The sequence below is a fragment of the Arachis duranensis genome, chromosome 9 (assembly GCF_000817695.3).
Source record: "Arachis duranensis cultivar V14167 chromosome 9, aradu.V14167.gnm2.J7QH, whole genome shotgun sequence".
Lineage (NCBI taxonomy): Eukaryota > Viridiplantae > Streptophyta > Magnoliopsida > Fabales > Fabaceae > Arachis > Arachis duranensis.
Genome location: NC_029780.3, coordinates 68,616,578 through 68,629,686, shown reverse-complemented (window position 1 = coordinate 68,629,686; position 13,109 = coordinate 68,616,578). Strand labels below are relative to the sequence as shown.

At 35.9% G+C, this 13,109-nt stretch overlaps 2 protein-coding genes across 2 annotated transcripts; one reads left to right on the top strand and one right to left on the bottom strand.

The window, feature by feature from the left end:
- Positions 1 to 3,325: 3,325 nt before the first annotated feature.
- On the top strand, positions 3,326 to 7,217 carry LOC107465890 (ubiquitin carboxyl-terminal hydrolase 2). Its single transcript, XM_016084864.3, has 6 exons — positions 3,326 to 3,470; positions 3,597 to 3,652; positions 3,942 to 3,988; positions 5,781 to 5,827; positions 5,941 to 6,043; positions 6,145 to 7,217. The coding sequence occupies exons 2-6, from the start codon at positions 3,622 to 3,624 to the stop codon at positions 6,919 to 6,921; spliced, it is 1,005 nt and encodes a 334-aa protein (XP_015940350.1). The 5' UTR covers positions 3,326 to 3,470; positions 3,597 to 3,621; the 3' UTR covers positions 6,922 to 7,217.
- A 3,033-nt stretch (positions 7,218 to 10,250) lies between these two features.
- LOC107465867 (CBS domain-containing protein CBSX6-like) lies at positions 10,251 to 11,525 on the bottom strand. Its single transcript, XM_016084843.3, has one exon. It carries the CDS (start codon positions 11,523 to 11,525, stop codon positions 10,251 to 10,253), a length of 1,275 nt encoding a protein of 424 aa, XP_015940329.1.
- Between the last annotated feature and the right edge of the window lie 1,584 nt (positions 11,526 to 13,109).

The window sequence follows — 13,109 nt, the reverse complement described above, 5'->3', positions numbered from 1 at the left end:
AATAATTGTATTGAAACTTGAGGTACAGCAGAGCTCCACACCCTTAATCTATGGTGTGCAGAAACTCCACCGTTGAAAATATATAAGTGAAAGGTTCAGGTATGGCCGAATGGCCAGCCTCCTAAAACGTGATCAATAGCCTCCTAAGATGAAGAATAAAACAAAACTGAGACCAAAGATGAAACGTGGTCAAAAGACGACTAATACACTAGTAAAAAGTCTTATTTATACTAAACTAGCTACTAGAGTTTACATGAGTAAGTAATTGATGCATAAATCCACTTCCGGGGCCCACTTGGTGTATGTTTGGGCTGAGCTTGATCTATCCACGAGCTGAGGCTTTTCTTGGAGTTGAACGCCAAGTTATAACGTGTTTTAGGCGTTCAACTCCGGATCATGACGTGTTTCTGGCGTTTAACTCCAGACAACAGCATGTACTTGGCGTTCAACGCCAAGTTACATCGTCAAATTCCGAATAAACTATGGACTATTATATATTGTTGGAAAGCTCTGGATGTCTACTTTCCAACGCCGTTGAGAGCGCGCCATTTGAAGTTCTGTAGCTCCAGAAAATCCATTTCGAGTGTAGGAAGGTCAGATTCCAACAACATCAGCAGTCCTTTTGTCAGCCTTTTTCAGAGTTTTGCTCAAGTCTCTCAATTTCAGCCAGAAATTACCTGATATGTAGGCATAGTCTCAAAATGAACAACAGCTGATGGTTCCTTGTAACACATGGCCTCAAACCATATGGCAACGCTCCGTACGATGCTTCCCAACCTCCAAATATTTTTTTCACTGCCTTTTGCTTAGCCAACCATGCTTTCCGATAACTAACAATGTAGTTGAACTTCGATTGCACCTCTGCTATAACCGATTTTACCTTCAAGGCGAGGTCCGCCTCAACCAACGGCTTAATTGCTTCTGCAATTGTGGTCGAATCCAGTTTCGAATGATCTTGAGAAATTGTGGCTCTGGTACATGTGTGACTACCATTATACCTCCTTATAATCCAACAGTACTTCTGGCTGATCATGCTAACCCAGATAAGCCAATCACATCTTGACCCATACTGTGTACATTTTGCATAAAATGTCAACGACTCAAACTCATACACCCGGTAGTCTACGCTTCTTCGTATAGTATACTCTTTTATCGCTTTAATAACAGCTTCCCTGAAACTGAATTCCACCCCAACGGCAAATTCACTATCTGCGACAAAAGAAATTTCTGCCCAGAACAGCCATACAACCAATTTTGAAAACACATATTTAAACATCGAAAATAAAGGTAAAACAATTTTTACTGCATCAATTATGATAAAAACCTCCAAACTATTTATATTTAACTAATTTACTAACAAATACTTATTTATATTCAACTAATCTACTAACAGATACTAATTTTAATTTAACTAATTTACTAGTTTACTATTCTATACTAATAAATACTAATTTATATTAATATAATTTACTAATTTACTAATAAATACTAATAAATACCAATTTATATTTACTTAATTTACTAAATTAACTCATAAATACTAACGAATATTTAACTAATTTACTAATTAACCAATAAATTCTAATTTATATTCAATTAATTCAATAACTCTCTAATAAATTTACTATCTTAAAGTTAAATACACAAACAGGTAAACAAAAATAAATACTGATCGAGTATATTTTCACACCTCATTTAGCTACTTGGTCCAACTATCAAGATAAATTATTAAAAAATTCCAATCCTTCTTATAAATACGGAGAATTACGTACCTGCACTGATATAATCCGGAAACTCCGGAACATGCATGGCTTCCAAATCCAAAACTTGCGTGAATGATGGCTCCTCAAATGGCACATCGTTTGCCAGTGCAGTTGCCACATCAGACACATCCGGAGCCATAGCTCCGTCACCTTGAACCTCATCTCCATCTACACCAACAACTTCGTAGTTGCTTTCGAACTCTTCTTCACTGTCACTATTGTAATCTTCCCGTATAATATTCCGGTCGATCTTAGATTGCTCAAATTCATCATACAACTCGATGAACGAGAGTTGACTCCGATTTTCAATATACATGAAAAACATATCTTGCATGCTCGCTTCGTCCGTTACATATTTGGTTTGAAACTGGACAAATCCACCAAACACTTGTATAGGATATCTATATAGAATACAGGATATTCTTCTTGCCCTCTCAGAATGAATCTTTTCACAGATCACACCTTTGAACTCTTCAAATTTGATTGTGAAAGGAATCACAACATCTAACGGATTTTTACAAACAAATGTTACTCCTTCAGATGTTTGTAACAAAATCTGACCAAAATAATACACCTTCAATAACACTCTGTCACTCATTTTTCTCAATCACATTAACAAGCTCATAAACTTGGGTTTTAGATTTTTAGCTATTATGCCAAACAAGTAAGAAACAGAGGAACTAAAAACCAGAAGAAAGAACCGTTCAGGAAGGAGAAGAAGATGCGAGTTATTGTTCTGATCTAGTTTTCACTAACTTTTATTTAAAGTCCCAACCAAATCGGACCATGCGATTACCTTTAGTGAATTCAAAAAAATAATAAAAAACTCAGCTCGGACCCTCCGATTTCATAACACAACACAAAAAAAATCAACACTACTAACAATTCGGAGGGTACGATTACTACCTTCCGGAATTCCAAAATCTCTTCCTCCTCAAATCGGACCTACTGATTTGCTATGCCAAACTTGAAACTCAAACAAGTCATACGGTCCAAGTTTTTGGACCTGACACTAATAAAAAAGATGTTTCACATATTTGTATGGCGTCCCCATGACTTCATATCCAGAAAAAACACACACAAAGTCTCCATATCAAAAAATTGAGCCTTATTTTTTATATGTGTGTAATATTTTTGAGATTGCTCCTCTATTTTTAAGCGTACGAAATTTGCTTTTCAACAGCATCTAATTTAATCTTATCACAACATTTTTTAAAATGTACATATCTAAAGTACAGAAAACCCTATACATTTATGCATTAAATCTGTCTTGTCGTTGTGGCTTATTCTGGGTGCACCCGCCAGGCCGCCACCCGGTTTCTTTATTTCTTTTTTTTTTTTAAATTTATTTCGGGTATAGAACCTCTCAATTTGTATATTTAATGCTTTTTTTTTTCTAGACCCGGGATATGACCGATAATGTATATTGGTAATTTTTTTATTAGATGTATTTTCGTAATTATAATACTTATTTAATTTAAAAAAAATCCATAGTATATCCCGTATTTAATTATTTATTTATGTTTTCAGGTTTTATTTATTTAATTATTTTGTTTTGAATTGGAATAAATAAATAAATTAAAAAGTAAAGCGGTGGAGAGCTGACGGTATACGAGCAAAAAGTATAAACCCTCATTTGCAAAGGTTGCAAGTAAGACGACGAAGCTACTCGAATTCGACATATACCAGAGACACACAGAGGAAGAGGTATTTAATCCTTCATAGGTGGTTTTGCTTTATATGAAAAATCCCATTCTCGTTTCGGTGCTGTGAAAACAAAATTAAAATTGATTCTTTCTTGTCTTTTTCTTTTTTGTAATTTTTTGTGTGCAGATTGGTGATTCGTGTATCCAAAATCATGTCGTGGTGCACCATTGAATCCGATCCAGGTACGCTCTTTCTGCATGCTATTCAAATTTTCCCAATAAATTTGCAATTAGTTTTTTTTTAAATATTTCCTTTTATTTATTAATTTACTATGTTCGCTGAATGGTTGACGTCTTTTACACAAACATGTCTATATAGATTGTTAGAGTGAGGGCTCGCAAAAAAAGTAATCTTATGTTTGTTTATTCTGTGACCACTGGATACATAGAATTTGATTCGTAAATTGGTACACTATGTAGCAGTTTACTGCTTTTTTTTTGTCATTAAATTATATATATTTTTCGTTGTCAGGGGTTTTTACAGAGCTCATTCAGCAAATGCAAGTGAAAGGAGTACAGGTCTGTAACTTATTTTTATTATATGACATTTGTTTTCTTTTAGAATCGCACATACTTTTCATGGTTTTTCTTTAGGTTTGGATGTTGTTTTTCTCCCCCTTTATTTTTGGTATTCTCTTTTATGACTTTTTGCTTCCTTAAGGATTTCTGCTTTGATCTCATTGGCATGCTCTAGCATCCACGTTTTCACAGGGATAATAAACTGGCAAATATTGCCATTTGTGTTCAATATTCACTGGATATGTATTAGGTCCCAGCTTCATGGTATGGGATTTCAATTTTGCGGGGTTCGGGTTGGGGCTATAAGGCATTGGGCTTGTTTATTTATCGTCTTTAGTAAAACGAAAATAGAACCATAGCTAAGGAGGTGTTTATGTTATGCGAAAGCATTGAGAAAATAGGGAATTTAGGTAGCGTTTGTTTTGAGTTACTAAGACAGAGACTAGGAGACTGAGATTCAAAATTTCAGTATTTCAGTACCTCCAAAAAGTGGGGACACAGGGAACTAAAATTTTTAGAGATGGAGACTGAAACTTTAATAACATTTTATACCTAAAATACATTCATTTTAATTAATTAATTCCAATTTTACTCTTTTCACAAATTAAATTAGAATTTCATTCTTGTTTCAATTTTTGCCTCCCACTTTGCACCAAACAGAATACTGAGATTTATTTCAATCTCTTTCTCTTAGTCTCTATCTCTCAGTCTCAGTCTTTCCGTCTTTGTCTCTTCACCAAATGCTACCTTAGTTTCAGCTGTTTTCCTCTTGTGTAACCATTGACTGATATGAACACCAATTCATGGTAAATAATATTGGTGGTATATATGTTTATGTTAAACAATTTGTTAATGCATTTTATTTATGCAAGCATTGGGCATAAACTATATGCTGTTTAAAACTTAGCCTACTCCAAAAACCTTTATAGCAAGCCATCAGAAACCCTATAAAAGCAAAGGTCTATGCTTAATCCTAAAGGAATTGTTCCATCATTCTGGAACTAAAAATAACACGACAGCAGTGTACTTCAGTTGGGGAATTTTTTTTTTTTTTTTTTTGAAAAAAAAAGAAGGGGAAAAAAAACCTTTTTGGGATAATGATATAAGATTTTTCAGAAGTCACAACAATGGTATAAGTTGGTGGTTTCCTTATCAGAAGAGAAAATTGACCTTAGGAAATAGTAAATGTAGAAGGGGAAGATAACTACACTTCCCATCAACTGAACAAATAATTAATTTCTTGGAACAGGTTAATGGGGAGAAAAACAAGTGTTCATTTTGGTGACCAGAATAGTTCTAGTAAAATCTATGGACATGGAAAATAATTTCCTATCTGATTTAACTTGCAGTCAGGTTTGTTATGAAATGGATAAGCTGGCAACTTCATTTTATTTTCGTACCTCCATATTTGTTTAGTATTTCTGTACATGTAATTTTCTTTATGTATATTTTAGAAAGAGTATGGGTTGTAATTCCACCTAGAAAGTGAGAAAGGCGTAATTTCATTGTAAACTAAGCACTTCTCACATAGCAGCAGGGACATGGAAAAAGGGAATTGGTGAGGGGAAAAAGAAAGGGGAATTCGGGAGAGGTCAGGCCTCTCAAGTTCCTGAGTTATCACTACAGACTATCAGTTTGTGTTCTTTTAATTTTCTATTAGTTTTCCAACTTGGATGCATGCATCAGATTCTACTGGTCTCATATCATCTTATGAGTTCCGGAGAGGAGATACATATCTTAGTTTCTGTTTTTGTTTGTGATTATGATCTTTGTACCTGCGATTATTTGGCAGGTTGAGGAACTTTATTCATTGGACCTTGAGTCTCTAAACAGCCTTAGGTTAGTGTACTGTCTCAGTTAGTATTGGACTTCTGATATTCAGTGATCATGATAATTAATTTATGAGCATCTGCCTTTACCCCCTTTTTTTGGATTTGCACTGTCAATAACAGGCCTGTGTACGGGTTGATCTTTCTGTTCAAATGGCGTCCTGGAGAAAAGGATGACCGTGTTGTAATCAAAGATCCAAACCCCAACTTGTTTTTTGCAAGCCAGGTCTGCTGCTTTGTTTTAAGTTTTCTACCCAAATATCATAAAAGTTTACCGTTTTACAGTTTTACTGATCTTAAAAAACTCTAATCCTTGTGCATTTGTAGGTAATTAATAATGCTTGTGCAACCCAGGCGATCTTGTCTATTCTTCTAAATTCACCAGATGTTGATATTGGCCCAGAGTTGACCAAATTGAAAGAATTTACCAAGAACTTTCCTCCTGAGCTCAAAGGTTTGGCCATCAATAATAGTGAAGCCATACGTACCGCCCATAATAGCTTTGCAAGGCCAGAACCTTTTGTCCCTGAAGAGCAAAAGGTTGCTACCAAAGATGATGATGTTTACCATTTTATTAGCTATCTTCCTGTTGATGGGGTGTTGTATGAGCTTGATGGATTAAAGGAGGGTCCCATTAGCCTTGGCCAGTGCTCTGGTGGACAAGCCGATATGGACTGGCTTAAGATGGTGCAACCTGTGATCCAAGAGCGTATTGAGAGGTATTCCCAAAGCGAAATAAGGTTCAATCTTATGGCAATCATCAAGAACAGGAAGGAGATTTATACTGCCGAGCTCAAGGAGCTTCAGAAGAGGAGGGAGCGAATTTTGCAGCAGCTGGCTGCATCGAAGTCAGAGAGACTGGTGGACAACAGCAATTTTGAGTTACTGAACAATTCTCTGTCTGAAGTTAATGCTGGGATTGAAGCCGCTACAGAGAAGATCTTGATGGAGGAAGAGAAGTTTAAGAAATGGAGAACAGAAAATATTCGTAGGAAACACAATTACATACCCTTCTTGTTTAACTTCCTAAAGATTCTTGCTGAGAAGAAGCAATTGAAGCCCCTGATTGAGAAGGCGAAGCAAAAAACAAGCAGTACTAGTTGAAGAATGTACTTGTTAATCAGTTTAGACAAACATTTTATGTGGGTTTTTCTCCCCTGATATTTAAGCATGCTCATATGTATCATGTTGAAAACTTCCTAATTTATTGTTTTTTGCTCTAGGATTTAAGCAGTTGTTGAGTACTGTTGCAAACCTTTTGATCCCAGGTTACTTGCAGTGTTCAGTTTAAGATTCTTGAGTTCACTTTACTGGTGAATCATTTGTCTGGATTCGATAATGTGCCTTTAATTTTATTTAGGGAAAAATTTAAGCTTTAAACCAACATTTGGCTTAGTGAATTTTACTATGTTTAATCTTTTATTGTGCATCACCCACCTACAACCAAGTGGATGGGAATTCCTTCACTGTCCATGATACTTCTATGAAAAAAAGGGGTCAAAAACAGTTTCTGTTGTCGCAGAACTTGGAAGGCCACATAGATTGTCAAGTAACAGACATTTTGAATTTTCAGAAATAATAGCTGAGGAACAATAGATTTACTAAGCTTAACGGGATGTGCAAATACATAATGTTGCAGAGAAGTGAAATTTATGCTGGAAACTACATTCCTTGTTCTACAAATTAAGATTCAAGTTCAAGCATACGCATGCAATATGCATGGAGTTGAACTTTGGAGCTATGAGTTCTGATTAATACACTAATAAGAAAGCCTTAATGCTTTTAGGGTGTCTTATTTGGTGTATTGGCTCATTGAATCAATCTTTCTGGTCTGACAAGTGAAATCTTGAGGGATCAATTGCTAGTGATCTCCCCTTTGGGCAAGCAGTGGTTATAGTTGACTAGCTAAAAGAAAATTTGGGTGGGAGGAGCATGGAAATTGGTTGTGGATCTGGTGGCATCATGTTCTGGATAAGTATAGGTTCTTGATTTGGCTTAGTTTTCGTAATGTTCCTACAACGAAGATTATGTTTAATTGTGGCATAGCTATGTTGAATCTTTGCCATCAATGTCAACTGGGCTTTGAAACTTTAACGCAGTGTCTCAAAGATTGTGTTAGACCCAACGAGATTTGGAACCTTTTAGGCTTGTATTTATGGTGTGGAATTTCTAACCACAAACTAACTGGCAAGTGCATCCAGTCGTACCAAGTAATACCTCAGGTGAGTGGGGGTCGATTCCACGAGGATTGATGAATCAAGCAACAATGATTGAGTGATTGGCTTAGTTAGACAAGAAGAAAAGAGCGTTTGGGTCTCAATTGCATTAAACAGTAAATTCAGAATATAAGAAGACAGACAAGTAAATAAGTTGGAAAAACAATATGAAGAAGGCAGTTAAGGCTTCAGAGTTATCTATTTTCCGGATTGACTTTTCTTATTAATTTATTTTAATCATGCAAGATTTAATTCATGGCAAAATATATGTGACTAGACCTTAATTCCTTAGACCTTTCTAGTCTCCTCTAATTCTCATCAACTGTCAATTCCTTGGTCAATTAATTCCAATTAGAGGGTGAAATTCAATTCTAGTTTATATGCCACAGAAATCCTAATTATCCAAATATAAGAGGATTATATGTCATGTATCCTATTAAATCCAGATAATTAGAATTTAGGAGAAATTGTTTTCAACCTATTGTTCAAGTAAAGAGCTTTTCCAAGTTATACAAGAATTCAATTAGAAAGAGGGTCATACTTCCGTTCCACCCAAATTCATAAGATAAAGAACGAAAACAATTCTTGAAATATAAATCAAACATGAATTAAAATAGAAAAATAATAGTATCAATCCATACAATAGACAGAGCTCCTAACCTTAACAGTGGAGATTTAGTTGCTCATGGTTCAGAGTGGAAAACTAGGATTCAGGTAAACTATAAAGTGCGGAATCCCGTTGGAATAGAATAATATTATCTTTTATATCTAATCCTAATTAATTAAAATCTAATTTCTAAAATTAAAATAATATCTTTTCCTATTTTAAAATTTAAATCTAAATCAGAATTAATTAAATAGTCCGCGCCTTGTAACGTGGGGACCACTTGGCTTTACTGGATCTGCGCCTAACTTGACAAAGAGTTGCGCCTTACTTGAGTGCCAAAATGGGGCCCAGAAATCGCCCTAAGTGTTTTCTGCGTTTTCTGCACGTGACGTACGCGTTGATAGTCTTCTTCGGGTGTCACGCGTACGCGTCAGGTGCGTGCACGCGTCGCTCCTCGCTGGTCATCTCCTTTAATTCTTGTGCTCCAAATCCAGCCAAATGCTACCTAAAATAAACAGAATTGCACAAGAATCAAAGTAGCATCCATAATGGCTAAAAGATAATTAATTCTTGATTAAACTCAACAATTTAAATGTAAATTTATTAGGAAAAGATAGGAAAGATGCTCACGCATCAATTCACACCATCCAAATTTGAGTCAATGGCTTCGTAAAAGACTAAAAGCTATAGACAAGGTGATGCTTCTGTGTTTTACTCGGCCCTTTGGGGGGATTTGGAGAAATAGAAATAAGGACTTATTTAACTCGGATGATTCTTGGAGTACTAGCAAAGTGGGTAGACTGATCCGTAGCTCAGCTAAGGAGCTACGTATTGTTTTCTCCATGCATCAATCCTGAACTCCTTCTCTTTGCTTGTCCCGGTTTCCTCCCACTGTTAATCCAGTTAAATTAAATTGTGATGCTAGTTTAAGCGCTTCCAATGGTCTTGCTAGTTTTGGTTGTATTATCCGCAACTCTGATGATTGGTGGTTGAAAGACTGTACTGGGAAACTTGAAACTAGTACCGTTCTACTTGCTGAGGTTTGCTATTTGGTGGGGCTTACTGTTTGCTTGGGACAGTGGGTTCTGAGCGGTGTATTATGAAACAGATTGCTTGGATGCCTTCTCTTTGGTGAACAGAAGGATGTTCAGTAATGGTATTGCAGAGTGGGATTTGGCTAAAAAGATTCAAGAGGTCATGAATGGGAATTGGAAGGTTAGCATAGTTTTGATCCAAAGATCAGCAAACAATGTGGCTAATTTTATGGCTAAACCTGCTACCTCTAGTGCGGACCCGTATTTGGATTGGAATCAACCTTGCGATGAGCTTCAACACCTTATTAGTATTCCATGTGACACTACTTGGATGAAAAGTTTCTGATTAAGTTCCCTATTTTAAACCCAAATTTGAGGACTTTAAACATTTTCTGAGCTGAAGCAGATTGAGCTAAACAAAACCAACAGAGATATTATGTTACATTAATATTGGCAATCTTGTTAGACATGAAAATCTTTTGGCAAATATCACATTTCCAACACATGCCGCACAGCACAAAAGACACAATCATTAAAAAGGAAAAATAAAAAAGAATTTTCAAGTCAGTTCTTATTTCACATTATCTCAGTGGATTTAGTTGCACGGATAAATGCAGTAGGAGGCTTTGTCACAGCATCTAAAATGTCGGCGTATCCTACAATGCCAACTAGAACATCATCCCTCTCATCCTCAGTCACCCAAACATGAGTTGCTCTGTGTGAAAGCATCTGAGCTATGACAGCAGCCAATGTGCTTTTCACTTTACATGTCAAAGGAGCACTTCTTCCTCTGTACATGCTCCTGCTTTGGCCGAAAATGCCGGGGCCTGAAGGGTTACTCAAGAATCTAATGCTCCTGCTACTGAATCTTTTAGGTCTTTTTGTATCCACACTCAACTCAGTTTCAATATCACTATCGTTATCGTTATCTTCAACTCCCATTACGAATTGTCCTGCGGACAGATTCGCCAAAGCCCAAGATGCAGCTATGTAATCACATTTCCACAACTTATGCGCAGAGATTTCCCCTATAATCTTGTTCTTGCCTTCCGGTGTTTGTTCCACCACTGCAACTGCAATGGAGTCCGTTGGAGTTGCTTTTGCTGCTTCAATGGCTGGTTTGAAGGATTCAACGGTGTTGTAATGCGAATTGATTGCACCAAGGTGAGCCATGGAGGTTAAAGGAAGAGGTGCCAAAGCTCCAAGACAACCAATGATGAATCGGAGCACGTCTTCTCTGGAGAGGCAACAAAACTTGTTAGGAATCGAGGTAACTCTTGAAGGTGATGATGTCGAGGATTCTTGAAAACTCATGCTTGTTTGTTTGCTGTTGCTAGATTCAATGTTCTTGAGCCATCTAGAATAGTAAACAACCGAGAAATGCTTGCACGAACCTTTCCATACAAGGCACTTGTGAACAAGCAGGCGTTTTACTCCTTGCTTCATCAATTCGAGTGCATCGATGAGCCTTGTTGAAGGATCAACAATCTTTAGTAGGGAGTTGTTTGGGACAACCGCCTCGGAAACTGGGGAGTTGAGCTTCCTGTCCATGTCCAAAGATTGATCCTGACTATTAGTTGCCGTGTTGGCCAAGAAAGCAGCAATGTCAAGAGAACTGAGCATGCCAACAAATCTTTGTTGCCTCAGTTCATTGTCTTCATGGGCATTAACATCTGAGGATGATGATGACAGCGACAATGATCTCTTCTTCCAGATTGGTATGCTGCCTCCAGGTGAATCTGCTATTGCTTGAATTGCTGACTTAAGTGTCTCAGTGTCATGAAATTCAACCAAGTCAGGCTTTCCAACAGTGAGATCTCCCACTGTGTGATACACAAAGGCCAATGCCATAAACTTATTTGATTGATGGTGTTCTTACACCAGACTGGTTCCGACGATTCGTGTGCAATTCATGGCCATTTCATAGTTTCTGTATCGCCCGGATGACGAATCGGATCGATTCATGTGACTTAATGTTGTGAATGGGCTATGTGTGTAAATTGTATAGAATCAAATGTAGGAGAGAGTGAAGGAGCAAGAGATGGATATGGATAATTAAGATTTGAAGAAGGAGGTGATCAAGGAAAATTAATCAATCATCCAAATATATCTGTGTAACTCCGAAAGACTAGACTGACGAGGTCTAATCTGGTTTGTGGCTTATGAATATTTAGCATGTTTTGAAGAATGAATGGTTTGTTGGTTTAACCCACCCTATATATACGGTGTGAAATTGAGCAAACCAATTTGTTAAATCGCTAAATTTTTTTCAAGGCAATTAACAACGGTAGAATTTATAAAATTGCTACTAACATCATTGAGATATATCATAGATTCGGACACTCCATTAAAAATGCTGACAATATTAAGAGTTTTTTTTTTTTTTTTCAGTATACTATTATTCTAAACACTTATGATCAAAATATTATACTTTTTAAATTATTTATTTAAATGTCACCATTTTATCACAGTGCCATTCCATGTTTTTTCACATGCTAGAGCCTGAAATTCGGTTAAACACCATCCAGTCAGAATGCGAAAACAAATACGAGGGGTTTATGTTACCATGATAAACAGTGCACCTAAGTAAAACGACCACATTTTGGTAATAAAAATTTAAAACAGTAGTATATTGGAAAAAAAAAAATTGTTCCAATATTAATCTATCATTTACTTCAACTTTTATTGAATAACACAATTTTTATTATTTTTTGGTTAGAGGCACAACACACACACGCACTCTTAACTCTTAAGAGCACTGAGCACCTAATAATTTTATCAACGAGTATTTTAATAGCAAAATTAAAAGATACAATATTACACGTTTGTGCAAAACTAAAGTGCTATTAGGGCAATTTGCTAAAGCTTACAAGCATTTGAATTGGTGTTTTAGATGAAAAGATTTGAATCAAGTTTAGAGAAAGAATCGAGATTGTTTACTTTATTCACTACTTCTCTTAGGTTGGATTAAGAAATCAGAGAGATCGGTACGATCTAATATGAAAAAATGGTGAGAATATTGTTAAAAGTTTATTTTCAAATAAAGTTTGATTTAATTAGAGTAAATAAAAATTACTTAAAAAATTAAAAATAAGAGGATAGAGGTTAAATTACACAGTTGGTCCCTATACTTTCAGTAAAATTGTAAATTGGTCTCTATATTTTAAAATTTTATAACTGGTCCATAAAGAGAATTAAAATTTATAATTTAGTCCCCACTATTCAAAAAGTGTTTGATTTAATAGAATATTCTCAACATATTCTCTATTTTAAACATGTGAGCTGCATGTTTAACAATATGGACTAATTTGCAATTTTAGTGAAAGTATGAGAACTAATCGTGTAATTTAATCATTTGAAAATGATGAAAAAATCCCTAAGCTATCTGAACCCACCTCGCCCCTCCCTAGCTCTCTCACTCTCACTTTCTCACTT

What these genes read in the sequence shown, in the direction of transcription:
- LOC107465890 (XM_016084864.3), top strand. Translation starts at nt 3,622, where the DNA reads ATGTCGTGGTGCACCATTGAATCCGATCCAG. An exon ending in CACCATTGAATCCGATCCAG is followed by an intron (nt 3,653 to 3,941) that starts GTACGCTCTTTC and finishes TTTCGTTGTCAG; the next exon opens with GGGTTTTTACAGAGCTCATT. An exon ending in GAGTCTCTAAACAGCCTTAG is followed by an intron (nt 5,828 to 5,940) that starts GTTAGTGTACTG and finishes TGTCAATAACAG; the next exon opens with GCCTGTGTACGGGTTGATCT.
- LOC107465867 (XM_016084843.3), bottom strand. Translation starts at nt 11,525, where the DNA reads ATGGCATTGGCCTTTGTGTATCACACAGTGGGAGATCTCACTGTTGGA.